Raw genomic sequence first — 23,351 nt, 5'->3', positions numbered from 1 at the left:
TGCTTTATTGTTTGTTTTGGTTTTTTTTAAGACTGACTTGGGCACCAGCTCACTGTTTTTAGGAAAATTGTGTTTCAGTGTTAGTTAGCGCATTATTAAATCTTGTTTGAAGGAGCGGCTTTGAAGTCAAATACAGTGTTTCTGGCTGAAATATGGATTTTTTTTTTAATTTATTTCACTCTGATACTGTCATTGTCAGCCTCGCATCAGCCTGCTGGGAGCAGGGGAGGAGTGAGAGGTCCTGAAGCTAGCAGAGACCCCTTGCTCCTGGTGACCCTGTCTCTAATTCAGCCCAGTGGAGATGAAGCCAGGTTTTGTGGAGCTGTGTGAGGACCTGGAGCGGCTGTCCCACTGGAAAACTGCTGGGCAGAGTGGTAGGATCACGTCCAGAGGCTTCCCTACAAGCTGGTCAAAATGATGTCCAAGAAGATCCACGTGCTAGCTGGGTCTGAGGAAAGTGGTCAGGGTTAGAAGAGAGATAGATGACTAACATGGTGCAAACAGAGCTGGAGAACTGCCTACAGGGTGGGGTGAGGAGGGACAGTGACCTCAACCAAAACCCTTCCTTTATGCCCTGGTGAGCACAAAGCTATTTTTACCTGGTGCTAAAATGCAAGAGTTGCATGTTGTCTGTTCTGCAGGCAAGGCTGCAAGAGGACTGTAGCCTCCTTGTTGAAGGAATTGAGCTTTAACCCTTATCTCCTGACCCCCAGCACATTGGGTTGTGGTCTCAGATGTTCAGCTCCTCAGGGAGAAGAGGGAACACTGCTACAACTGCCCTTTCTGGTGGTCAGCTTGCAGTAACATCTTGCACTGGAGAAGCCACGTGGAACTGAGATGTAATCCCATGCAAAGATAAGCATTGCTGGCTCTGCCAGTCCTAGGAACAGAGTTGTCTAAGCAGCCTCTTCAGCAAGACGTAGGAAGAGATGCAGGTCCCCAGGTGATCCTTTGCATCCCACTTGCTTAGATGTTCCTGGGGCTTTGGTATCCGATTCGGGCACAGGCAGATCTCGCCCATGAGGAGGCTGAAGTCTGCAGCAGCAATGGAGACTTTGCTGCCTGGATGACCCTCCTGAAGAGGGAACGTGCTCTGCTCACTCTGGAAATCATCGGAGGAACCTTCCATATGCTGTTTCTCACTCCACATGCAAAGCTGTGGCTAAGCACCTGGGCCAATGCAGACGAATTTTGAAACACTGTTCTGGCCAGCCTGCTGCTGATGGGGAGGCCATGGATGGGCTTTGAAGGCCTTTTACTCCAGGGGCTGTGGATGGGCTACGAAGGTCTCTTACTCCAACAACCTCATCCTGGCAGGCGTCGGCGAAGCTCTGTGCGGTGAGACAAAACTGAGGACACCTTGCAGTGCCCGTGCGCCGTGTTTGGGTGCAGGCGTTGCAGATCTGGCTTCAGTGTCTTCCCAGTGCCAAGGGAGAAGGGTCTGCAGCCGTGACCTTGCAGAGGGACAGGAGCTAGCGGAGGTCAGGAGGATGGGTGGCATCCAGCTCTGCAGTGGCTGCCCTCCTGCTCGCAGCCTTGGCAGCCTGCCTGCAGCTTTGGTCTTGATTAGTTTTTGACTCCATGCCTGACATCATTATTCCAGAGCCCCCCTCTTAAATCCTTGCTGTAGCGTTTTGCTAAAGCTGATAAAAAGCTGAAGCTGTTCTTAGCTCTTGGCTTCAAAAAGGAATCCCTTGAATATTGGTTTGATTTAACATTTTAGCATCCAGATATCTTTGTGGGGAGGAGAGCAGCTCTTCTGCAGCGATGTCAGCGTGCCAAGTTCAGTGTTGAACCCGGAGCTGCCCTGTCTGGAGTTTCTCAAACCAAGTGCCGACACACCCTCATCTTCCTGTGCCTCCTGTGTGAATAAGTCCCCAATGCCAGTTTGCCACTTTATCAAATGCTTCCCGTTGACAAAAATGGGAGGAAAGCGGAATAAAAGGGATTTGGGAAGGTGTTGCCAGCTGGTGTGCTGCGGTGTTGATGTTCTGATCCCAGCAGCAGGGTGAGGAAGAAGCAGCAAGGGGCATGTAATGGGACCATGTCCTATGGGTGGTTTTCAGTCCAGATCCCACATGGAGCTTTGAGGGAGTTCCCAAGCCTGCTCTGTGGCTCCTGTGGAGTTGCTGACCTCTCCGTGTGCAGGGGTGGGGTCTGAATGATGAATTTGGGATGGTGGGGACCTTCCCATCTTACTCAAAGCTGTTTTCATACAGAGCATGCCAGCACCAAATAGTGTCCCTCAATGAAACTGCCTCTGCAAAATTAAATGTGGAGAGGGTCCTGCTCCTTAGGCAGCACTGAAGTAACCTGGCATCCCTGCTCTGCAGCTGTGGCTGTCGGCAGTGGGCTGGGTGCTGCTGCTAGTCAAACAACTGGGAAGCTGCTTGGCTTTGCTGTGTGCATTGCTGAGCCGCTTGCAGAGCATGGATTTTGGCACGTGCTTAGATGTTTGCATTGTAGAAGACAGTTGAGGGTGGCCTCCTGAGCGGCTCAGTCCTCTGTGTAGCAAGGGCAGGAGCAATCTCCTCCTTGACCATTCCCCTGCAAGTTCAAATACATAGGTGGCTTCTTTGGGGAAGAGCTTGAGTGCTGGCTGAATCAAAATAAACCCAGTTACAGGAACAGGATGATCTAGAACAGGTCACATCTACCTGAATACCTGTAGCTGCTCCTGGTACTTGGTTGAGTTCTCTGGCTCTGTTCTGGTCCAGGACCAGAGAAGATCTTGGTGGGCACCAAGGTGAGTGTGAGCCAGGAACATGTTCCTCATGGCAGGGATGGCTACCAGGCTGCCTGGGAGCAGGAGGTGATCCCCTGGAGCACTGGGCTCCCAATACAAGAGATGGGAATATACTGGAGTGAGTTCAGCAAGCGGTAAAGGGCCTGGAGCATCTCTTGTATGAAGAAAGGCTGAGAGAGCTGGGACTGTTCAGCGTGGAGCAGAGGAGACTTGTGGGGCTTTTATTAATGTAGATAAACCCCTCACAGGGGGAGAGAAGAAAAGAAGGAAGATCTGGGCTCTTCCCAGCATCAGGGCAAGAGGCAACGGGCACAAACTGAAACACAGAGACTTGTATTCAAGCATAATAAACTTTCTTTAGCGTGAGGATTGCCAAACACTGGGCAGGCTGCTCCAGAGGCCACAGGTTTTCCATCCTTGGAGATGCTCAAAACCATGACTGGATGTGGTCCTGACCCCCTGCTTCCCACTGGTACTCCTGGCCAAGCCTTGCTGCCCCTAAACGTGTGGTGCTGCTGTACAGACCTGGCTGTTAAGGATGGAGGGATGGGGATATCTAGCAGTTATGGGCTGTTGGAAGGTCTGCAGCCTGTTCCTGAGGCAGCAGGGCATTTACTGGGATTTAAAATGGGTTTTAAGTGGCTGCTGCTGTAATCCCAGCACTGCCAGGTCAGGAGGAGAGCTGGCATTTCATTGTCTGAGCGACTTTGTGTTGTGCTGAAGGGCTGGAGAGAGGCCCCAAGTAATTCACCACCTGGATGGGAACCTGCCTTGGTCAGACCAGAGCAAAACAAGGCTGTTACGGCTTTCTTCTGCTAACAGGCTGAGAAATAGGAAGTAATTTGGAAATAAACCTCCACTCGGCATCAGGATGTACCTGTGGCAGTTTGCAGCTTTGTGTTTGGAGCTTGTGTTTATGCTGAGGTGGTGAGATGGAACGGCAAATGTGAAGGTTGGTGTAAAATCAGGCTGCTTTCTGCGTGGGTTTCTCGGGGGCTGAGCCCTGAACCAGCCCCTGGTCCCGCTTGTGTTGCAGCACTTCTCTGTGGGGCAAAGAAATATAAATAATAAACCCTTCTTGTGGCGGGGCTGTGGACTTGCAGCTTTACCTTGAGGTTACCAATTATGTACTCATCACGTGTCTGGCTTTCCCAGGTCATAATTCACACATGCTCTCGTCACCCTCGGCTCACGGAGCATGGTGGCCAGTGCTGTGGAACCTGGCCTGGGCTTAAGCCGTGCCCAGGCAAAGCCAAACCCACAGAGCCTGTGTTTCTGTGGCATTGCCATGCTGGAGGCTGCTTGGAGTTTATTTCTTAACAGCCAAGTCTTCTCTAAACGTGCTGAACTTGTTTTTTCTTGCTTGGTTTCACATTTTATTATTACAGGCACCTCCCATGACTTCTTGTCCTTCCACGCACGCCACTGTCGTCCTCTTCTTCATTTCCTCCGCTGGCAGTAAGCTGACCCAGAGTCCCTTTGGGCTTGGTTAATTATTTCACCCGCTGCTGTATCACGTGCTCCCTTTGTGCAGATACTTCCTCCGCTGAGCCCAGCCTTCGCATTGTTGGTACACTCAAGGTTGGCTTTCTGATCCGCTCGGGGACGTAGCCTGGTCCTGGAGCGTTGCTGGCAGCTCTCTAGGAGAGTGCTCTGGCTTTACCCTAAGCGAGCATGCCCTGCGTCCCTTTAGGAACAGGATAAGTGGATTTGGGATGCAGGCTGTCTCTTGGGACACGCAGCATTGCTGGCCAGCAGCAGCACTGAGGGGCTGTTCAGAGCTTGGGCTCCCTTAATCTCCATGCAGACGTGCTGGGGGAGAATTAGCCTTACAAATTTGCATTTGAGATAATCCACTCGAGGGGATTAAGAAGCTGTTTCTGCTGCTAAGGAGAGGGATGCTCTTTCTCCTTCGTGTTCAGCTCAAAGGGTTGAATGTATTTAAATGGGCTGGCCAAGACATCATTGATTTTTGGCTGGATACAAGCAGCTGGGCCCCAAGTAAAAGCAGTCCAAACTCCAGTGCCGGTGGCCAACAAGCACTACACTAGAACTAGCTTCGTTCCCTGTGATGTGCAGCCCCTGTGATGTGGAATTGCTCAGCCTCGTGGAAGTGGGTTGACATCTTAATGTGAGCCCTGTCCTCCTGCATGCACTCATGGTCCTAGAGATGTGTTTTCCAGCATCTTCTGTAGCTTCTGAAGCATGGCAGAAGTTCCTAGCCTGCTCTATGGTCTGGGATTGAGGCGATTGGGATTTAATTCCTGGCTCTGCCACCACCCCTGGTACATGGTGAAGGAAGAAGGGCTGCCAGATGGTCTTCAGCAGCAAATCCCCTCCCAGCAATTTTCCAAACCCCCCCCAGTGCTCCAGCCAGAGTAATATCAATATAGATGAAGGGTAAACCCTCCCTTTTCCCAGAAATGGCTTTCTTGGGATTTCTGAAGCCAAGTGGGAGCTGGGGACAGGATGTGCTGCTGGCTGGGGCTTGCAGGGAGTGTGGGATGGGTGAGGAAACCCTGATGAAGTGGGTGCTGCTGATGATCCAGGGGACCCCAATTTTTTTCCCAGCAGCAAGGGGAAGGTGCACATTGTCAGTCATCTTACCTCTAATGGGACTCTAATGGGGCACCAAATAAAGTGGTTTTTGAAGTCTCTGTGTTGTGAGATACTGGGGGACTGCGGAGAGCTGCAAGCGCTTTACTGGGGTATTAATGAGGTTGCATACTCTGTTGATTTAACTCCTCATGCCCCCAGTCACCTCGAGAGCTTTTGAGGGGAGGAAGGCATAGAGCCTCCTGCTTGAACAGTGTCTTGAAGGTTTGTTGATGGGTCAGGCTATCTTCCCTGAGATTAGTACTGGCTTAATGACCTCCCCTAGCCTGTCCTGCACCCAGGGCTCTCTGCAGAGCAGGACAGCACCAGGTTCTGCTGCTGCGAGCAGTGCCAGCCCTTGCAGGGAGCTGCCTCTGCTATCTCAGCCTCACACCTCACTGGTGGCTGTTCCCCAGCGACTGAGAAGTGAATAGTTGCAGACAAGTCCTAATGTAGCTGGTAGGGTTGGTGAAACCCCCATTATATGTTTTATTGGCCTCAGACAGGAGAAGCGGCATCAGAGGGATGAACACCCTGACACAGATGCAAGCTTGGGATGTTGAGGGGTTCTCTGGACTGTGCCGTGTCTCTCTCTCCTGGCAGCTCCTGGCTGTGTCCAACCTAGGCTGGGGGGCTTAGCCCCAGGCTAAGTCTGGTCTCCTGGGCTTTTTCCTGAAGGTTTGTCCTATTTCCATTGAATTTGCAGCCCCTGGAGCAGCAGCAGCAGGTGGCTTGGCCAAGGGGACCTCTTCCACCTGGGCCGCCAAATGCAAGGAAGGGCTGGCCATGGCCAGGAGTGTCCCCGGAGCCTGGTGGCAGCCAGTCCCTGGCACTTGCCAGAGCTGTGTGCCTTAGCAGGTTTTTGGGGGGTGCTGGTGGGGCACATTCCACCCGTGTTCCTTGTTCCTCATTCAAATGTATGTGAACGTACATCGGATGAGCTGGGTCTCCCTAAAAAATCTGACCAAAGCCATCCGCTCTTCTTTACTGAGCCCCCTCCCCTGCCTCATGGCATGCCTTTCCCTGTCAGTCAGGCCTGGTGGGCTAAACCCAGCTGTGAGATGCTCTCTCTCAATTAGTCAAGTCTTAAATGCCTCACTAAGTAGATGAAATGACTGTTTCCCTCCTGAATTTTGGAGCCATTGACAGCAGGAGGCCCTGAGGAGTGACGACGTTGGCCCGTCCTCTGCTGGGAGCTGCAGCTCTCCATGAAATGTCCAGTTCTGGCTGGCACAAGGTGTTCACGTATCCTTTCCCTGCCTCTTCTCCTGACTTCAAGATGTAAATGCTTTTTGAGAAGCAAACTGTGTGGGAATGAGCTCCTGGCAGCTCTTGCCTGCGCTGTGCTGCCAGTGCCTGGCTGATTCCCTGGTGTGGGGACGGACCCATCCTTTCCAAACAAGCTGTGTTGTTTCAGCTGAGCCCCATTCCCCATCCCAGTGGCTTTTACAGTGGATTCCCAAGCTGTTCTGCTGCAGGACATGTCTCCAGACTGGAGAGACCCGCAGGGAGGTGGGCTGGGAAATCACCTTTAGGGATTGCAATAGTGGGCAAGGAGGGGATTGGGGGGGAAGAAAACAAGTTTTTATTTTATGAGTTTTAAAGAGAAATGGGATCCTTCTCTCCCCAGATCTACTAACTAGGCAGCGTGCCAGAGGGGTTCACTTGCATCCCAAGGTGGGAATCTGCTCGGTGCAAGTGCCGAGGGTGGCTGGCAGCCCAGCAGGTCTTCGGGTGCCTCTTCTCCAACTGACTTTCTTGCACCTGCTCAATGGGTGGATGTCATTGGGGAAATTACCACCTTTGCCTTTTTAATTTGATTCTCCATCTGTGAAATTAGCAACTTGTTTTCATTAATCCTCTGAGCTTGACTCTTGGGCTCACGTTTGAGCCCAGCAAGGCTCACTTGAACACTTTGCGCTCTCCCAGAGTGCCTCCTGGGAGGCCTTGGCTCAGGCAGGGAGCTCTTAACCTCATTTCCAAGCTTTGCTTTTCAAATGCAAAACTTAAGGACTCGAAATATGGGCCCTGAAAAAGCTTTACAGCCCTTGGTCTCCATAGATGCTGGAGAACAAAATAGCTCTGAAGCTCGGAGGAGAAACCAGGGTTAAAAAGTCCTGTGGGCTGGGGATATTTCCATCCTGGGTGCAGCTGGGTGCGAGTCCAGGCTGTAGCAACAAAGGCTGCTGGGGAGTTTCCAGGGCTTTAGGGGTGCAGGAGTTGGGATGGCATGGCTGGGAGCTGGGAATGGGATTGAGCTTTGCAAAATGGGCTTCTGCGCCTCATCTCGCCTTGCACCCGGCCCCGTTGCTGCCAAACCTTGCTGGTTCTTAATCAACAACTTTATTTTGTCGCTGTTGCTGTGTGTAACAGAAGGAAACTGTGGTTATTGCACTTCCTGGCCACGAGCCGGCAGGCGAATGAAAGCTCACGGGTTTGCCAGCCCTTCGGCACGGGCCGTGAGATTCGGAAGCCCCCGAGACGAGGATAGCAGCTTCTCTCCCCCCAGGAGGTGCTTTTGGTGAGCCACCAAAGGCTCTGCGCCGGCACGGTTTGGTTCTGCTCTCTGTAGCTGGGTACTTCGATGGAGAACGAGGTAGGTGCTGGTTTTATATCGTCTCCCAGAAATGCAGAAGCTGTTGTTCCACATTGCGTCACGCCGGGTTGACGCCTCTGCTTTGGACGCCCTCCTTCAAGGAGAGCCTGTGGCTCTCCCACGGGTCTCGGGGGTGCAGGATGGTGGGGAATGATGGTCCCGTTGCAGCATCATCCCAGCTCTACGGAGGCTGCCTGCATCCCCAAGGGAAAAGCGAGGGTTTCTTCTGGTTTGCTCTGTACAGATTGGGCCAGATCCGGCAGCCTTGGCACAGAGAGGTGAACTGAGCTGGAGCCACTGGACTCCGGCTGGTGGAGGGGGAAGCATCTGGGGGACTGTTGTGGTACAGCCCTGACCCCAGCGGCAGATTTCTGCACCTCTCTGCTTTTGATTCCTAAAAGATGTTGGTGGAACAAGAACTTTACGCACCGGCAGCTAAGGTTTGAGGTCAGACACCCTCGTAGTTGGGGCGGCAGAGCCGAAGTCGAGCCCCATGCTCCAGTCTTGGCAAACAGACCTGTTGCTTTCAGGATTTTCTTCTTTCTGGAGCCTGGGACAGTCCCAGCCCCTCTGCAGGAGCCAGCTGGTTTGTACAGCGCAGGGTGATGCTCCGTTTCGGGAGCCCAGCTGAAGGGAAGGATGCTGTCCCTAAAATCTGCAGTGCTTGGTGGTGCTGGTCCTGCTGCTGTAAAGGCAGAGCTGTTTCACGGGGCCAGCATTGTGTAGCTGTGTTTTCTGTCCCTTTTGTCCTATAAACTCTCTCTATTTTTATCTCCCTGGTCCAAGGGATGTTTTTCAGGGCCGGGCTGTCCCCAACGTCCTTGTGGTGCCTGGCTTGCTCTGGGAGCTTCTAAATACTATCCAACCAGGAGCTTTTCCATCCCACTTTCCCATCCTGGTATGACAGTTTCAAATTCTTTTGGTCTGGCTTTGATCTCTCTTGTTCCTGTGGATCTTTCATGCTCGTCTGCATTTAGACAAGCAATGAGAGAGGCTGAAGCTGGCCTGATGAGAGCAGGTCCCACGCATGCATCTGAACACGGTGCATCAGCTGCTGTGCGGGGAGGGACACTGCTGGGAGTAGGTGACGTGGTGATGGCACTCCCCCACCAAATATGTCCTATGGCAAGGCTCAAGCGGTTTAGGTTAAGGGTCTGCGGCAGTTCTTCTTGACGGTGTTTTCCAAGGCAAGGTCCTGTGGTGGACGGCAGCAAGAGATGAGCTGAATTTGCCGGAGGCTGCTGCTCTTTGAGCTTGCAAAGTACTCCACACTTTTCTGAGCAGGAGCAGTCAGTTTATATTTAATTAATTTGCCTTTCGAAGTATCTTTTCTGCCTCTGCAGATAGTACAATCCTTTTTCTTGCCCATGAGAATCAGGAAAGCCAAAGTGTGGTTGCCCTGAGGGGTGGGAAGCAGAGAGCATCACTGCCATGGGACAGGGCAGCCGGAGCCGAGCTGCATGGCCAGGCAGCCAGCGAGGCCACCAAGGAGCTCTGCCTTTCCCCTCTGGACTGGCATTTAACACAGCTGTGAATCCCGAGCATTGGATCTCCCCACTTCAAAACATCCATTTGAGCTGCTAAACTTGGAACTGGAGAAGTTTGTGCACAATCCCGGTCATTTAGCCATCAGGCAGGCTGGTGTGGAGCTTGGTGAAGTTCTACCACAGGTCGGCTCTGCTGCGATGGGCCCTGGGTGCGCAGCGTTCCCGGGCTGTCCACCCGTGCTGTGGTGGACGGACGGTGGTGATGCTCCCTCTATAGCTGGGAGTCTGTGCGTGCACGCTGCCGCTGGCCGGACTCGTGTTGGCTCCGATATTTTTCTAAACCCAGCACTCAATGGTTTGGGAACCACAAAGACCTATTTTTTGCAGGGGAGGCTGTCTTCTGGGTCGTGTACTCACATTTGTGGGTCTCCCCGGAGACCTCAGACCAGTTTGCAGCATCTCTGCCTTTTCCTTTTGCAATCCTTCATTGAATTGCTCAGGGCAAATGCTTGAGTGAAATACAAAATTGCACCGAGGCGAGGAGGAAGCTTGCCCGTTTTGCGTGTGGCTATGGCTTGCTCACTGTTACAGCTCTTAATCTGAATATATATTTGTATTTGTTCTTAACTAAATGGTTGGACATCATGACTTTGGGAAAAAAATCCTGTTTTGGTAAAAGGGTGCTTATCAGCACTTGTGTTCTTGCAACAAGTTGCGGAAAGGGGTTTTCAGTGAAAGGTCACGTACTTGTGGATTCGTAGCTCTAAAACCAGCCTGTCTGTGGTTGGGGCTGGTAAAACCAGGCTGTGAGTATAGATGTACGGGCTGGAGGAGCACTGGGTGCTGCCGGTTCCACCCCCCATTTCAGTGCAGAAACTGCCTCTCTTGCCCTTAACCCCAATGCCCCGGCATTTCCCTTTCTCTCCGCAGCCTGGAATAGTGTCTCCTTTCAAACGAGTCTTCCTGAAGGGCGAAAAAGGTCGGGATAAAAAAGCCCAGGAGAAGGTTACAGAGAGACGGCCTCTGCATACAGTGGTAGTGTCCCTGCCTGACCGCGTCGAACCAGATGTGCTGCTGAATGACTACATCGAGAAAGAAGTGAAGGTAGTATCTGCCTGGCTGGGGCTGGGGCTTGTATATAGTATATATAGTATATATAGCATTAAGATAACTTAAAGGCATGAGAGATCTTCCATACACAGGTGCATTTAGCAGCTTCTAAATAGGGCTTGGGGCACCAGCCCTATGCTCTATGTTGATGGTGTCTTCTTGCAGTAGCTGGCATGTTCAGGGGCGTGCTTAGCGTGTATGTGCAGTGGTAACGGTTTGATTCTTCTTTTCCAGTATTTAGGTCAACTCACATCCATCCCAGGGTACCTGAATCCCTCCAGCCGCACGGAAATCTTGCATTTGATCGATAATGCAAAGGTGAGCGCGCTCAGCCTGTTGAATGACCTGCTCTGCGTAGTCTAACATGCAGCATGGAGAAAAAAAAAAAAAAAAAGGCTTGAAGAGTTTCCTTGGGGCTGGGTCCTGGTCTAAGTGGTATCCTCCATCCTAGTGTTACAAACATGGGAGGGAAGCCTGTTACCAGGGTGTTACCAAAGGGGAAACAGTTCAACAAATCAATGTAAATATGTTTATTTTAGAGAGCACACCAGCTCCCGGGGCAGCTGACCCAAGAACATGATGCTGTCATCAGTCTCTCTGCCTACAACATCAAGCTGGTGTGGCGGGATGGAGAAGATCTCATCCTCAGGGTCCCCATCCACGACATCGCGTCCGTTTCCTACATCCGAGATGACTCCTCTCACTTGGTCGTGCTGAAAACAGGTAGGTTGTGGCCAGCACGGGCAGGCTGTAGCATTGTGTGTTGGGGTTGCCGTGTGTTTTGGGGTTGTGGGACAGAGCCCCACAGCAGCCAGCATTGCCCTTGTGTAGGACGGCAGCCGGCCTGACCAGAAACAGGACAAGGCGATGCTGGGTGAGAACAGACCAAAACGATCGGTGTCCTTCACAGAATCATAGAATGATGGAATGGTTTGGGTGGGAAGGGACTTTTAAAGGTCATCTAGTCCAACCCCCCTGCAGGGAGCAGGGACATCTTCAACTAGATCAGGTTGCTCAGAGCCCCGTCCAACCTGGCCTTGAATGTTTCCAGGGATGGGGCATCTGCCACCTCTCTGGTCAACCTGTGCCAGGGTTTCACCACCCTCAGTGGAAACAATTTTTTCCTTTTATCTAAGCTCCTGCCTTGAGTTGTTTCAGTCCATCCTTTTCTAGCGGGCGTGGAGGAAGGACTGGGGGTACGCATGTCTCCTGAGGGTGCTGTGACTCGCAGAAGGGCGAGCACACTGGGGGAGATGAAGGATGTTGGAGCTGGGCTGGGTTGTATCTGGAGATGAAGTGCAAGCTCACGTACAGCTTAGAAATTTCTCCTGTAGCCTGTCCTCTGGCAACTGCCAGAGGTGTATGTCGGACCTGCCCTGCTCTTCAGAGCCCTTGTGCTGGTTGCTGGGAGGATTTCATCATGATGTTGCATGTCTAAATGCCCGTGTGGAATAACTGGGATGATAGCCATCACTTCTGACACACCTCACTTCTTGTAATACCTGAGGAGGGCCTTGAATCCGTCCCCAGCAGCTCTGCATGTGTCAGACCTGCCTGTTTTGGGGCTGGAGTGTTTGGGGAACACTGAGCTACTTAGAAGATGTAATGACAGAGACTTATCGGATTATAAACCCCGTGACAGTAAAGGACAGTCTATAGAATAAATGAGTAAGTGACTTAGAAGGCTGTAATTCTGCTAGTGGATTTCTGAGGCTGGCTAAGCCATGGAAATGAAGCTGGTGATTTACAGAGTTGTCAGAAACCAGCTCTAAATTTTAGGCTTTTCATTCAAAGACTTTGGCCCTGTGCAGTGTTCAGGTGGAGTTCCTGGGCTCCCAAGATCTCCCTCTTCCAGGGCATTTTCTCCCACCTGTGGGATCCTCTGCTCTCCTGCTTTGGGGGCTTTGCTGTCGCCACAGGCAGGCTGCTCGGATGACAGCTCACTGTGCGAGGACTCCTTGCTGTTCTCCCCCTGCCTCGACCTTTCCATTATGACTTCTCTCTTTCTCAGCTCAGGACCCCGGGATCTCCCCAAGCCAGAGTCTCTGTGCCGAGAGCTCCAAAGCGCTTACTTCGGGCTCGCTGTCTGAGAGCGGGGTGGTTCCCGTTGAAGCTTGTTGCTTGGTGGTCCTGGCTACGGAGAACAAAGTAAGACTCAAAACACTCGATTAAAACTCTGTCCCGTGTTGGGGTTGCCTGCAGAGTGACTGTCTCATTGCAGTGCCGCAGGGACTGGGATTGCTGGGAGGTTTTCTGGCTCTTAGACCATGGTGGCCTCATCCTGCTCTCACCAAGTGTCCCCTCTGTTATGTGACCAGATGCTTACCTGGCCGTACATTGTGTGACACACATAGGCCTGGTTTTAAGACTGCAGGGTGTGGGTTGGGCTTTGCTGGTACACAAGGTGCTACCTGAAGGAGGAAACCTGGTCCCTGCTCCAGGCCCGGGACCTAGTTCGGACATGAGAGGGTATGAGAAGATGGTTTTCCCTTGGTGGTGGTGCCTGCTGCCCAGGTCTTTCTCCAGCAGCAGGAAATCTGTGAAGACAACTGAATCTCTCCCACAATAGGATTTTGCTAACTGGGGCATTTTCCTGATGCTGACCTGGAAATTTGTTTCATCTAGTATCTGGATCCAGAGATTCTGATCTCAGCCTGTGTGCTCCTACTTCTACAGCAGGAACCCTTTGCCTTCAGGGTGGAGTTTTGCTTGCCTTGTTTTTGGCTCTAACGCTCTCTGGGGTGCCTGCACCTATTTGGGATGTAGGTTATGTAGCCAAAATCCCAGAGAGCTGAACTGAGGAGTAGGACAGAGCATCAACACAAAATCTGGGTGCTAATTAATAGCTGTGAGTTGACAATGGAGCATCCGCTCTCCTATTGCTTGGTCTGACCAGTTGAAAAGGGCTGGGATGCTTCTGTGGCAGTATGAGAGAGTGATGAGGGGTGATTTGTCTCAGGAGTTTGTCTCCTGTAGCACCGAGGAAAACCCTGCAGGACAGCAGGAGGTAGCTAATGAGATACAAGGTTTGTCACCTCCAGCCCTGGAGACCCTGTGGGTCAAGCAGTGTCCAGGATCTTGGATGAGTGGATTCCCTGTCCTCGCTGGGAGGACGACACACTTAAAAATACAGCACACCGATGTCCCGCATGGGATACCCAACGTAGGGAGCCAAAGAGAAAGGCCACCGCAGTATCTTCTGCCTCACACCAGCCCTTCTTTGCTCCCTCCCTAGGTGACTGCCGAGGAGCTGTGCTCGCTTCTCAGCCAAGTCTTCCAGATTGTTTACACTGAGTCCACGATAGACTTCTTGGACAGAGCAATATTTGATGGGGCGTCCACACCGACACGGCACATGTCCTTACACAGCGGTAAGTCCGTGCTCTCGCCGTTTGCTTGTTTCTTACCAGGCCTGTCTAAGGGTCTCTCCCCATCTTCACCAATATCCATCACATCTCTTCTGCCACCCTCTGAGGTCAGAGCCAGCCTGATGGCTTCCCTCCTGCAGGGTATTGAAAAAAACCCCTCCTCTGCTTTAATTGTGTGTGAGTTGGACGGGCACGAGGGCTGTCTCCTGCCTGCAGATGTTTCCCCAGCTGGGCTACAGGACATCAGCCACCATCCTTGTCCCCCATACCCTTTGCCTCTCCATTCATGTTGGACGGAGGCACTTAATAAAACAATCCCTTTGCGGTTCTGCATCTCTGCTGAGTCTGTATCCAGTCCTGACACAGCACAATCTTGGCCCCAGCCCCGCCTGCCTCTCATCTTCCAGCTCTGAAAGCCGAGTTGGAGATCAGTGTGTTTGTGTAGGTCATGGGCTGGGAAAACCACTGAATTTCTGCCTCTCAAACTCCACATCTTGAATGTTTTCCTTGCAGATGACTCTTCTACAAAAGTGGATGTTAAGGAATCTTACGAAACGGAAGCAAGCACTTTGTAAGTTAAACGTGGTACGCTGAGCTCGCTTGGCACTCGGGCTTATTAGTGCAGCCTCGCTGCCGGGTTTAAAGCTCCCAAAGCAGGAACTGCTGTGGTCTGCACATTGAAAAGCTTCTGCTCAGTCTGGCTGAAACATTGGGCGATGTTTTTACTGTCCGTATGCGGTGCCATGGTCCCTGCCTCCGCAGCATCCATGGCTGGATTGTTCTGCTGCTGCAGGTTTCCAGAGACGGTCACGTACACAATGTATGTGCAGTCCCACGCGTCAGCAAAGTGGGGACATGATGCTTGCCTAGCTGCTTTGCCTTGGTGAAGTCCAGCTGGAGTTGGGAGAAAAGGTTTTCCCCAAACCCTTTTATTTTGGAAACTTCTTCCCTCCTGAATCGGTGGCTGCTGAAAACATTGATAGCATTTGTGGGCTGAAAACCTGACACGCAAATCAGTTGTTTAAAACTGACTGATGCTATTTGAAAGTTTCACATTTAATGCCACAATAAGGTAGTTTGAGACTTTTCCCCACACTGTTGCAAAACAAGAAAGCAGTTGGAGGGGATATTTGCCCATGTAGGGCTTCATTTTCAGCAGGTCACCAAACCAATGTAGTTAAAGTACTCTGTGCTGGGTGGGAGCCTTCAGATGCCCACGTGCCTCTCCACTCTTCTAGGCTCTGCTGTGCTGCGGCAGCCAACGATGGTGATGCAGGAGGTGCCCGAGTTGCTCTGGAGGACTCACAGTCTGTTTCCATTTCAGTTCCTTTCCAGAAACCTTGGATGCAGGTGACAACTCCCCCTCTTCCTTCTCCACACAACAGTCTCCACACATTAAGACAGTCAGTGAGAGCGAGCTGAGCACTACAGCGACAGAGCTGCTCCAGGACTATATGATGACGGTAGGGTGTCCTTGGCTTGCAGGGCAGGGTGGAGGGATTTTCTTCCCTTTAGGGTACTCTTGGAATTTGGGTTCATTGCCTCGGCCTGTAGAATGTGAGCCCACGCTGGTGTAGGAACATCTCATCCTCCTCCTTTTCATACAGATTGTGCTTGGAGGCCTCATGGGACCTGAACGTGGGCTCACATCCTTCTGCAGCAGCATCCCCACCCCCTTGTCCCCTCTCACCATGTAAAGGCATGTCACACCATCCGCAGCATGCCAGGTCCATCACTTTGCGTGTCACGGTCCCTGTGTACGCTCACAGCTTGTCCCTGTTTGAAAGCTGCCAGCTCAGTAGTGGGTTGCAGCAGCCTGTCCTGCTTTTCCATCAGGATGAGCTGGTTCATCACTGCAGCTCTTGTCAAATAGCAATAAATCTGGTAAATGCTGTTCCCAGGCTTCCCATCATCTCTTCCTAAAAAAATCAGTGACGTTTGTGGTGTGCTTCTCTTCCGCAGCTCCGAACAAAACTCTCTTCCCAAGAGATCCAGCAGTTCGCAATGCTCTTGCACGAGTATCGCAATGGGGCTTCGATCCACGAATTCTGCATCAACTTGAAGCAGCTCTACGGGGACAGCAGAAAGTTTCTGCTCTTAGGTGAGTGTCAGCTGCCAGGGATTCATCGTGGAGGGTGAGAGCTGGCGTCGGTCCGCTCCCAAGCCCTCGTGATGTGTCTGGTACCGATCGCTGATGCACGGACCTTCGACGTGGGCAGTCCGATGGGATGCGGAGGGGTAGAGGAGTGGGTGTGGATGGCACAAAGATACCTTGGGGTGTCACCAAGCAAGGAGCAACATCTCAGTCCATCTCTCCTTGGAGATACTTGTTTCCTGAGGGCACCTGGGTCCATCTAACTCAGGCCCCCGGTCTCAGAGGCTTGAGTCACCCTTCCAGATGCTGACCTCTCCTTCTGACTGCAGAGGGAGCCTGGGTACCTCCTCCAGACCGAACACCAGGCATTTCTGTGCCTGCTGGTAGCAAGAAAGAGGGTTCTGGTCCTTGGCCACCTGTGCGGTGCCTGACACCAGGCGATTCTGGTGTTGGATGTGCCGTTCATCTGGGCATACTGAACCTGCATTCCTTGGAGAGGAATTTCACAGTCCTGGGGGGAAGGTGTGCACCCTGGCAGGGGAACAGGACCCTTTCATTCCCCTTCGTTAAAAGGAGGCTGAGAGCCTCCGGGGCTCTTGCAAGTCCTTCCTGCTCAAACTCTCTACTTTGATTTTGGCTTTAATAAGCTGAAAGAGCATCAGTAACAAGAGCCCATGGCTTGGGGCAGGAGGACATGGGCCTGACCTGATGTCTGCACTGGCCCTGGGGCAGGCAGGTTCTCAGCTGGGCACTCAGCCAGCGCTGGGGGGGCTTTCAAACAGCGCAGGGACCAAAACAGAGATGCCTGTTGTCGCTGAAAAGTGATGCCTTGGGTTTTCACCCTCTTATAAAAGCAGATCTGCTGAAAGCGCTGGGGGTTGCTCACCGGAGTCAGCGTGCCGCAGGGAGCGGGGCAGCTCTCAGCGAGTTCTCGCGCCAGCCAGCTTCTCTTTTCTTTGTCCGGGGGATCCAGCAGCGCAGCCGGGCGCCTCCGCCAGCACAAAGGCATTTTCTTTCAGTGGTGCGCACACAACCGACTTGCTTTTAACATCGCCTGTACCAAAGCTGGCACAAAGGCAAGGTCACTGTGCTGGGAGGCTGACTTTATATTGGCTTCATGTCACTGAAAAGCAAATCCAACTTGCTTTTCCCAGCCTGGGTGGTCACACCGGTGCCATGCTCTCCCAGGACAGAGCTGGGCTGAGCTCTGGCTGCTCCCCACGGGTTTGACTGAGGGGGTTGATGTGAGATAGAGAGGTGAGGAGCAGAAAACCTTCTGCCCAGGCTCAGACTATGCTGGAAGCCTCCCGTAAAGGTTTTTCTTTCAAGTTTTTGAGTGCCCAGAGTTTTCTTCCAAGCAGTTTGGGTAGTGACTGTAGCCCTAAAGCTGTGACTGACTCTAGGAAGGGGGCTGGGGGGTATCTTGGTTTTGGCCAGCAAGGACACACAGCATGGAGGGGGTAGGGAGAGGGACAATGCTCAGCAGGACAGCTGCTCCATGATTGCAGCTGGAGCAGGATGGGGCCCATCAGGAAAAGCCATTTAAGTAGCCTTAACTTAAACACTTGCTCTTGAGGACTCTCACCCTACTGCTAATTACAAAGAAAACAGAATTAGTTACTTAAAATCCTCAAAGGATAAGTAGCAGCGTGCCTAACCTGTGTCCCAGTGACCCTCTCTGCTTCGCAGCAGGTGACAGCCACCCTGCCAGGGTCACCAGCCCACAGTGGGATGCAGAGAGAGACAGGACAGATGTTCCTGCAGCCACCCTGCCTGTGCTCCTTCGGGCGCAGGAGTCGTGGGCTGATGCTGTTAGAGCAATAAGCTCAGTAAAGCTGAGCAATATGTTTCGGTGGGGAATTAGCAGACGATCCTTTTGAGCTCAGAAAATCCCGCTTTAGTGGGATTTTGTGCTTGGTGGGCAGCAGCTGCAGTTCTCAGGGGTGTAAGTGTGAGATGTGGCCACAAAAGCTGGAGACTCCAGTGGTCCCTGTCCCCCTGAAATGGGCTCCTCCGCCAAGCCCTGTGCCATTTCAGGGAGCTGGGGCATGACATTACAGCCAGCCTCAGCAGCTGGGCTCTGCTGGATGGCTCAGAAGCCATGGGGAATTTCAGACAGCTGAGCAAATCCATGTGGAAATCTGTCCTGGATGTCTCCCCTGCATGCCTGTGCCGTACAAAACACACGATGATGCTGTTTCCTCCTTGGGGTTTTCTTCCCTGATCCAGGTCTTCGCCCCTTCATCCCCGAGAAGGACAGTCAACACTTTGAGAACTTCCTCGAAACCATTGGGGTGAAGGATGGCCGAGGCATCATCACAGACAGTTTTGGGAGGTACAGACGGACACTGAGCACCACCTCCAATTCCACCACCAACGGCAATGGCGCTGCCGGCAGCTCAGATGACCAGTCCGTCCCTTCGGAGGAGGACGAGTGGGACCGAATGATCTCGCACATCAGCAACGACATTGAAGCCCTGGGGTGCAGCATGGACCGCGATTCCTCCTGAGAGCCAGCGAGGGGGGAGGATGGCCCCGGCAGCTCCCCGCGCCGGGGCAGGGGCTCACTCTGGCACCTTCCCACCCTCTCGGAGAGACCCCTGCAGCAGTGCCTGTATCCTGACCGTCGTTCCGGAAGAGGTTTTGGGGCTAGATCAGGATGTAATTACTCTCCCATCCTCGTTAACGGCTCCAAGTGGCCCTTGGCAGGCAGCCGGCACCCTCTCACCGTGCTGGCACGCTGTGGTGGAGGATGCCGGGGCAGGAGCCCAGCCTGCGCCGTCCCTGGTTTGGTTTTGCCGGTGCAGCAGGGAGCAAGGCCGGGGAGACAAGTCGGCTACAACCCTCTGCCTGGTTTACAGTTTTGCACATGGTATCCCTGTTGTAACTGCTCTCCTCCTCCTCTTTCTTCTTCCTCCCCCTGTTTTTTGAATGAAGTTTACCACAATGTGAATTATTTAAACCTATTGTCGATGTTGTCGAAACATTTCGGCTCCAGACCCACAGGAGAAGCTGTCGATGCCACCCACGCCGCAAGCTTTGCGCTTGGGCTGCCGCAACCCGGCCTGCAAATGCTGCCGTACCCCCCCCCCAGCCCCAGCTTTGCTCAGGAATAGCGGGGGGACCCCAGGGAGGTGGGGGGGGCCACACGGATGCCATTTTACCTGCCAGCGGGCTCGTGTGTGCCCACGGGCACAAGGCAGGCAGCTGTCAGCGCCTGCCGGGGCATCCCCTTCCTGCACACCAGCCTGCCAAGCACAAGGACTTGCCCCATGCATCCCCCGCCCCCCTGGTCTGGGGGACTCCTTGGTCCTCCTCTGCCACCCGTCCTGGGGTTCAGGGTGCTGGCAGGAGGGCATTGGGTGTCTGTTGGGGCTCCTCGGGGACTTTGCTGTCCCCCAGGGCCACCACTGGGACAGGAGAGCTGATCCAGGACCTACTCTGGGAAGCTTGGGGGGTAGGGGGGGTGCTGCAGGGTGTGCTGTACATGTTGTATATATTTTTACATACAGTTATAAATACACACTTATTTTTTTAATCTCTATCCCCTGCCAGAGGAGCGCTCCTGTGCAGAGAGAGGTGCCAGCTGGGCCCCGCAGGGGACATGCTGTTTGCTGGCGCAGGGGGGTCACCTAAGAAGGATCAGGGCTTGGGGTGGGGGTCCCCAGTTATCTTAGAGCCACAACCAGGAGGAAGGATGGGGCTGGAGGAGGATTGGGGCAGCACCCCAGGGGTCAGATGGGGTCTCTGGCACCCATGGGTGGCTCTGGCAGCCACCCCGAGCTGGGGGGGGTGGGGGCTGCGGTGGGTGCTTTGCAGCCAGACACTGGCTCAGCAGGTTTTTTTGGGGGGGGCGGGGAGAACCGGCCTCCTCCTGCACATTCCTCTGCTCTTTGTCCCCAAAGCCTTCCCTGCAGCTCCCCACCTAACCCATACCAGTATCCATCCCAGGCAGGCAGCAGCCTTCATCCCTACCATCCTCTACCTTCCTCCCCCTCCCTAGCCCCGCTGCTCCGGCCATTTCTTACCTGCCCTTTCCCGGGATTGCAGGTGCCGGCCCTCGGTACGATCCTGCACAGATCCCGCGCTGCTTTAGGCTGGTCAGGGTGACCCCCTTCTACTCCCCGGGGGGGGTCCCCGTCACCCCAATCCCTCCTTCCCCTGGACTTTAAGGGGTGAAAGCAGCCAAGTCACCCCAGTGTTCAGCTCCCTGGAGAGCTGGGGACAGGTACAGGATCCCTCCATCCTCCAACAGCCCTTTCCTTACAGTTTTGAGGCTGATTGATAAACTCCAGAGCAGGAGGAGGGGGGTCTCAAAGAGGGTCCCCCAGCCCCTGGAGGAAAGGGTTTGGCCAGGACACATCCATCCCGGGGAGCGTCTTCCCTAGAAACAAGCCTTGCTAGAGAAGCTTGGGGTTTCCTCCTCCTGGCAGGTGTTTTTGCCATCAGCCAAGGGAAGGGGAGATGGGGGTCCCAGCTCCATCCCCTGGGCACCAGCTCCAGGGCCTCAGGAGTTGGGGAAACCAAGATTTTTCCTCCTTCTTAAGCCCAGGAGGCAGCAGCACAGCACAGGGCTGGGAGTACTCAGAGCTGGGGGTAGTTTTAGTGCCTTTTTATGATTTACAGATTAAAAACAAATTGCACATGGGGATGTTCAAGTCCTTAAAGACTTAAGGAAATTTGGAAGAAAAAAAAAAAAAGCCCTATTTTTGACATGATTGTATACGGAGAGCTATAAAACAGAAGCCGTAACAGCTCACAGTGGGGTTTTTTTTTTATACTTCGGTGGGAAACAGGACTTAATTCTGGAAATAACCCCGCTGGGTGTAGCGTTCTGGGAGCAAGTAGATGGCAGCAGCTGGGGGGGGGGTTCTGCCACCTCCATTTCCCCATCCCCAGCCCTGGAGCACCCCTGGCACTGGGGGACACAGCATGGGGGGGGGGCCGCGGCGGTCCCGGGGGAGGCTGTGTATGTATGCTTTCTGTACGGAGTATTTGTTACAGGTAAATATAATTCTGCACCCGACAGTGGTTTGTCTCGTTGCTAAAGCCCTCGCTCACCTCCCTTGGGCTTGGGCAAAGCCTGGCTTTGTTAAGCACCTCCAAATTAGCGACACAGGAGGGGGCAAAGCCCTGGTGCCTGACTGCTTCGGGACCATCCTGGGACTCTGCCACCCCATCCAGTGCCATGTGTCCCCCCCACCACTGCAGAGCCGGGGGGGCGGTCCCAGCTGTCCCTGTGCCTGCTCCCAGCACCCCATATCCCACCACGGTGGCCACCACTCACCCCCATTTCCCTGGGCACCCCACCCCAGTTACAGCCCCTGCACCCTAACCCACTGCTGGAATGGGGGTGTCCCAAGCTCCCCCCAAACACTCCCCAGAGACAGGACCCCCCCACTGGGATACAGGTCTGGGGAAGCCATGGGGCAGCCCAGACACCACCACCCCCTGCCCCAGCCCCAAAATCACCATGAGCAGAGGCAGTGTGCGATCCAAGTGATACATGAGGCCATTTATTGAGCGTTACAGACGCAGAGGAGGAATATGGGGGGGTCTAGAGGAAGGATGGTGGGGGGGGAGTAACTGTGCATCTATACAGGGGGGCCGGGACACCCCCGGCCGCTACATAGTCAGCTCCTGTGGGGGGAGAGAGCAGAGCATCAGGGACCCCCCCCGCAGCACCCCAGGGAGGGGGGTTGCACCCCCAATTCATGCTGGGAGATGCACTGGGGGGGGGCTATAACCCCGTTTGCAGCTTCCCCACCACCACCACCAACCACTCACCATGATGGCGTTGACGATGTCGTTGTTGTTGTGCCGAAGCGCCCGCACGGCTTTGGGGCGCGAGACGTTGGCCTGGGCCATCACCAGCTCGATGTCCCTCACCTCCAGCCCTGTCTCGTCCACCTACGAGGGGGGACACAATGACACAGGACATCGCTGTCAGCCCCCCCACCCCCCAAAAGCCCCTGACCCATCCCACCCGTATCCCTGGATCCCCTCCGGCACCCACCTCCTCCTCTTCCTCGCTCTCCTCCTTGATGGTGAGGGTGGGGGCTGTCTCCGTGATCAGGGGCGAGTGCTCCATCGGCACCTTGAACTTCTCCGCCGCCGCCTTGTGCACTTGCTGCGACAGGTCCTCGATCTGCGGGGACACGGGGTCACCCACCAGCCCCAAGGATGGGACCCCCCCCCAGATCCCCTTTGCCCCCCCCCCAATCACCTTGGCTTCCCCGAAGACGATGTAGATGTCGGACGCGGGGCTCTTGAAGACGTCGGGTTTGGTGATGACAAAGAGGATGTTCTTGGATTTGCGGATGGTGATGCGGGTGACGCCGTGGATCTGCCGCAGCCCCAGCTTGGACATGGCCTTGGGGGGGGGAGCGGAAAAAACCAGGACACAGAGGTGACCCCGTGTCCCCCTGTCCAGCATCACAACAACCCGAGCAGCCAAGGAGGGGGGTCTGCAGCCCCCCAGAACCCTGGGACAATGGCAAAACCAGGGATGTGGGACAATGTTGCTCCCCAGCATGGCCAGGCTGAGCTCCCCCTCAAGAATGGGGGACCCCACACCACCACCCCAGCCCGCTACTGGGACACCCAGGCATGACCTGGAGACCCTCTCAAAGTGGAGATTTCCCCATCTGCCACCCCCCATCTTACCCCCACTAACCCTAGCATAGGACAGGGACCCCCCCAGCCCCATGGCGGACCCCCAGCCCCACCTGGGGGGGGTCCCCATCCCACCTTCCTAGCTTTCTTCTCGCTCCGGCTCTGCTTCGCCTTGCTGACAGTCTCCTCCCCGGTGCCCAGCGAGTGGGTGAGCTGTGCCTGCCAGAGATCCGTGGGTGAGGACAGCCCCGGTCCCACCACCCTGGGGAGGGTAAGGGGGTCCCCATCACCCCTTCCCCGCCCCCCCCCCCCGGAAACCCCCACCTGGGTCTGGGTCGGCTGCGGCTCCGAGCCTTCCGGCTCCTCCAGCTCAGGGATGGACTCGTCGTTACTCTCCGACTCGTTACACGACCCTGTCGCCAAGCAGAAGGGTGGGATGGAGATGGGTGCCCCTCTGACACCCCACCCCCCCAAAAAATTTGGGGGAGGGGGGACCCCACAGGGACCCCCCCTCTCTCTCACCTTTATGGTTGGCCTCGCAGCGGCGGGGGGCCGGGGGCTGCTTGTCCTGGCGCAGGGCGATGCCGGCGGCTTCCCGCAGGCGCTGGATTTCGGGGCAGGGGTACGGAGCCTCCGCCTCGCTGGAGGAGCTCGACTCCGACTGCAGGGACCCCCGGGGGGGTCCCCGGCTGCCTGCGCTGCCCGTCCCTGCCTGCCTGCCTCGCACCTCCTTCTCCTT

General features: G+C 54.3%; 2 protein-coding genes across 3 annotated transcripts in view; one reads left to right on the top strand and one right to left on the bottom strand.

Annotated features, from left to right (window-relative positions):
- The first annotated feature begins 7,828 nt into the window (after positions 1 to 7,828).
- Positions 7,829 to 19,130, top strand: CCM2 (cerebral cavernous malformation 2). 2 transcript variants are annotated; one of them, XM_010561985.1, is made up of 10 exons: positions 7,829 to 7,937; positions 10,355 to 10,528; positions 10,769 to 10,852; positions 11,074 to 11,257; positions 12,546 to 12,682; positions 13,770 to 13,905; positions 14,416 to 14,473; positions 15,227 to 15,365; positions 15,865 to 16,003; positions 18,227 to 19,130. In XM_010561985.1, the coding sequence occupies exons 1-10, from the start codon at positions 7,926 to 7,928 to the stop codon at positions 18,505 to 18,507; spliced, it is 1,344 nt and encodes a 447-aa protein (XP_010560287.1). In that variant the 5' UTR covers positions 7,829 to 7,925; the 3' UTR covers positions 18,508 to 19,130. The 2 variants fall into 2 exon arrangements, with proteins under 2 accessions (XP_010560287.1, XP_010560280.1); XM_010561978.1 differs by lacking the exon at positions 7,829 to 7,937 and having other exon boundaries at positions 10,019 to 10,528.
- A 2,492-nt stretch (positions 19,131 to 21,622) lies between these two features.
- NACAD (NAC alpha domain containing) overlaps positions 21,623 to 23,351 on the bottom strand; it is a 5,371-nt gene continuing 3,642 nt past the window's right edge. Inside the window, exons 4-10 of the mRNA XM_010563343.1 lie at positions 23,135 to 23,273; positions 22,937 to 23,025; positions 22,748 to 22,831; positions 22,224 to 22,370; positions 22,014 to 22,145; positions 21,785 to 21,907; positions 21,623 to 21,637 (exon numbers count right to left, since the gene is read on the bottom strand). Coding sequence (XP_010561645.1) covers positions 21,623 to 21,637; positions 21,785 to 21,907; positions 22,014 to 22,145; positions 22,224 to 22,370; positions 22,748 to 22,831; positions 22,937 to 23,025; positions 23,135 to 23,273 — 729 coding nt within the window. The remainder of the gene's footprint in view (positions 21,638 to 21,784; positions 21,908 to 22,013; positions 22,146 to 22,223; positions 22,371 to 22,747; positions 22,832 to 22,936; positions 23,026 to 23,134; positions 23,274 to 23,351) is intronic.

Source organism: Haliaeetus leucocephalus, unplaced genomic scaffold, assembly GCF_000737465.1.
Source record: "Haliaeetus leucocephalus isolate CR32 unplaced genomic scaffold, Haliaeetus_leucocephalus-4.0 Scaffold0, whole genome shotgun sequence".
NCBI classification, from domain to species: domain Eukaryota; kingdom Metazoa; phylum Chordata; class Aves; order Accipitriformes; family Accipitridae; genus Haliaeetus; species Haliaeetus leucocephalus.
This window is presented reverse-complemented; position numbering and strand designations above follow the sequence as displayed.

Excerpts from the sequence above, each read along its gene's own strand:
- CCM2 (XM_010561978.1), top strand. The coding sequence starts at position 10,241 with ATGTACGGGCTGGAGGAGCACTGGGTGCTGCCGGTTCCACCCCCCATT. Across the intron at positions 13,906-14,415 it reads GCACATGTCCTTACACAGCG|ATGACTCTTCTACAAAAGTG; the intron begins GTAAGTCCGTGC and ends TTTTCCTTGCAG. Across the intron at positions 14,474-15,226 it reads GAAACGGAAGCAAGCACTTT|TTCCTTTCCAGAAACCTTGG; the intron begins GTAAGTTAAACG and ends TTTCCATTTCAG.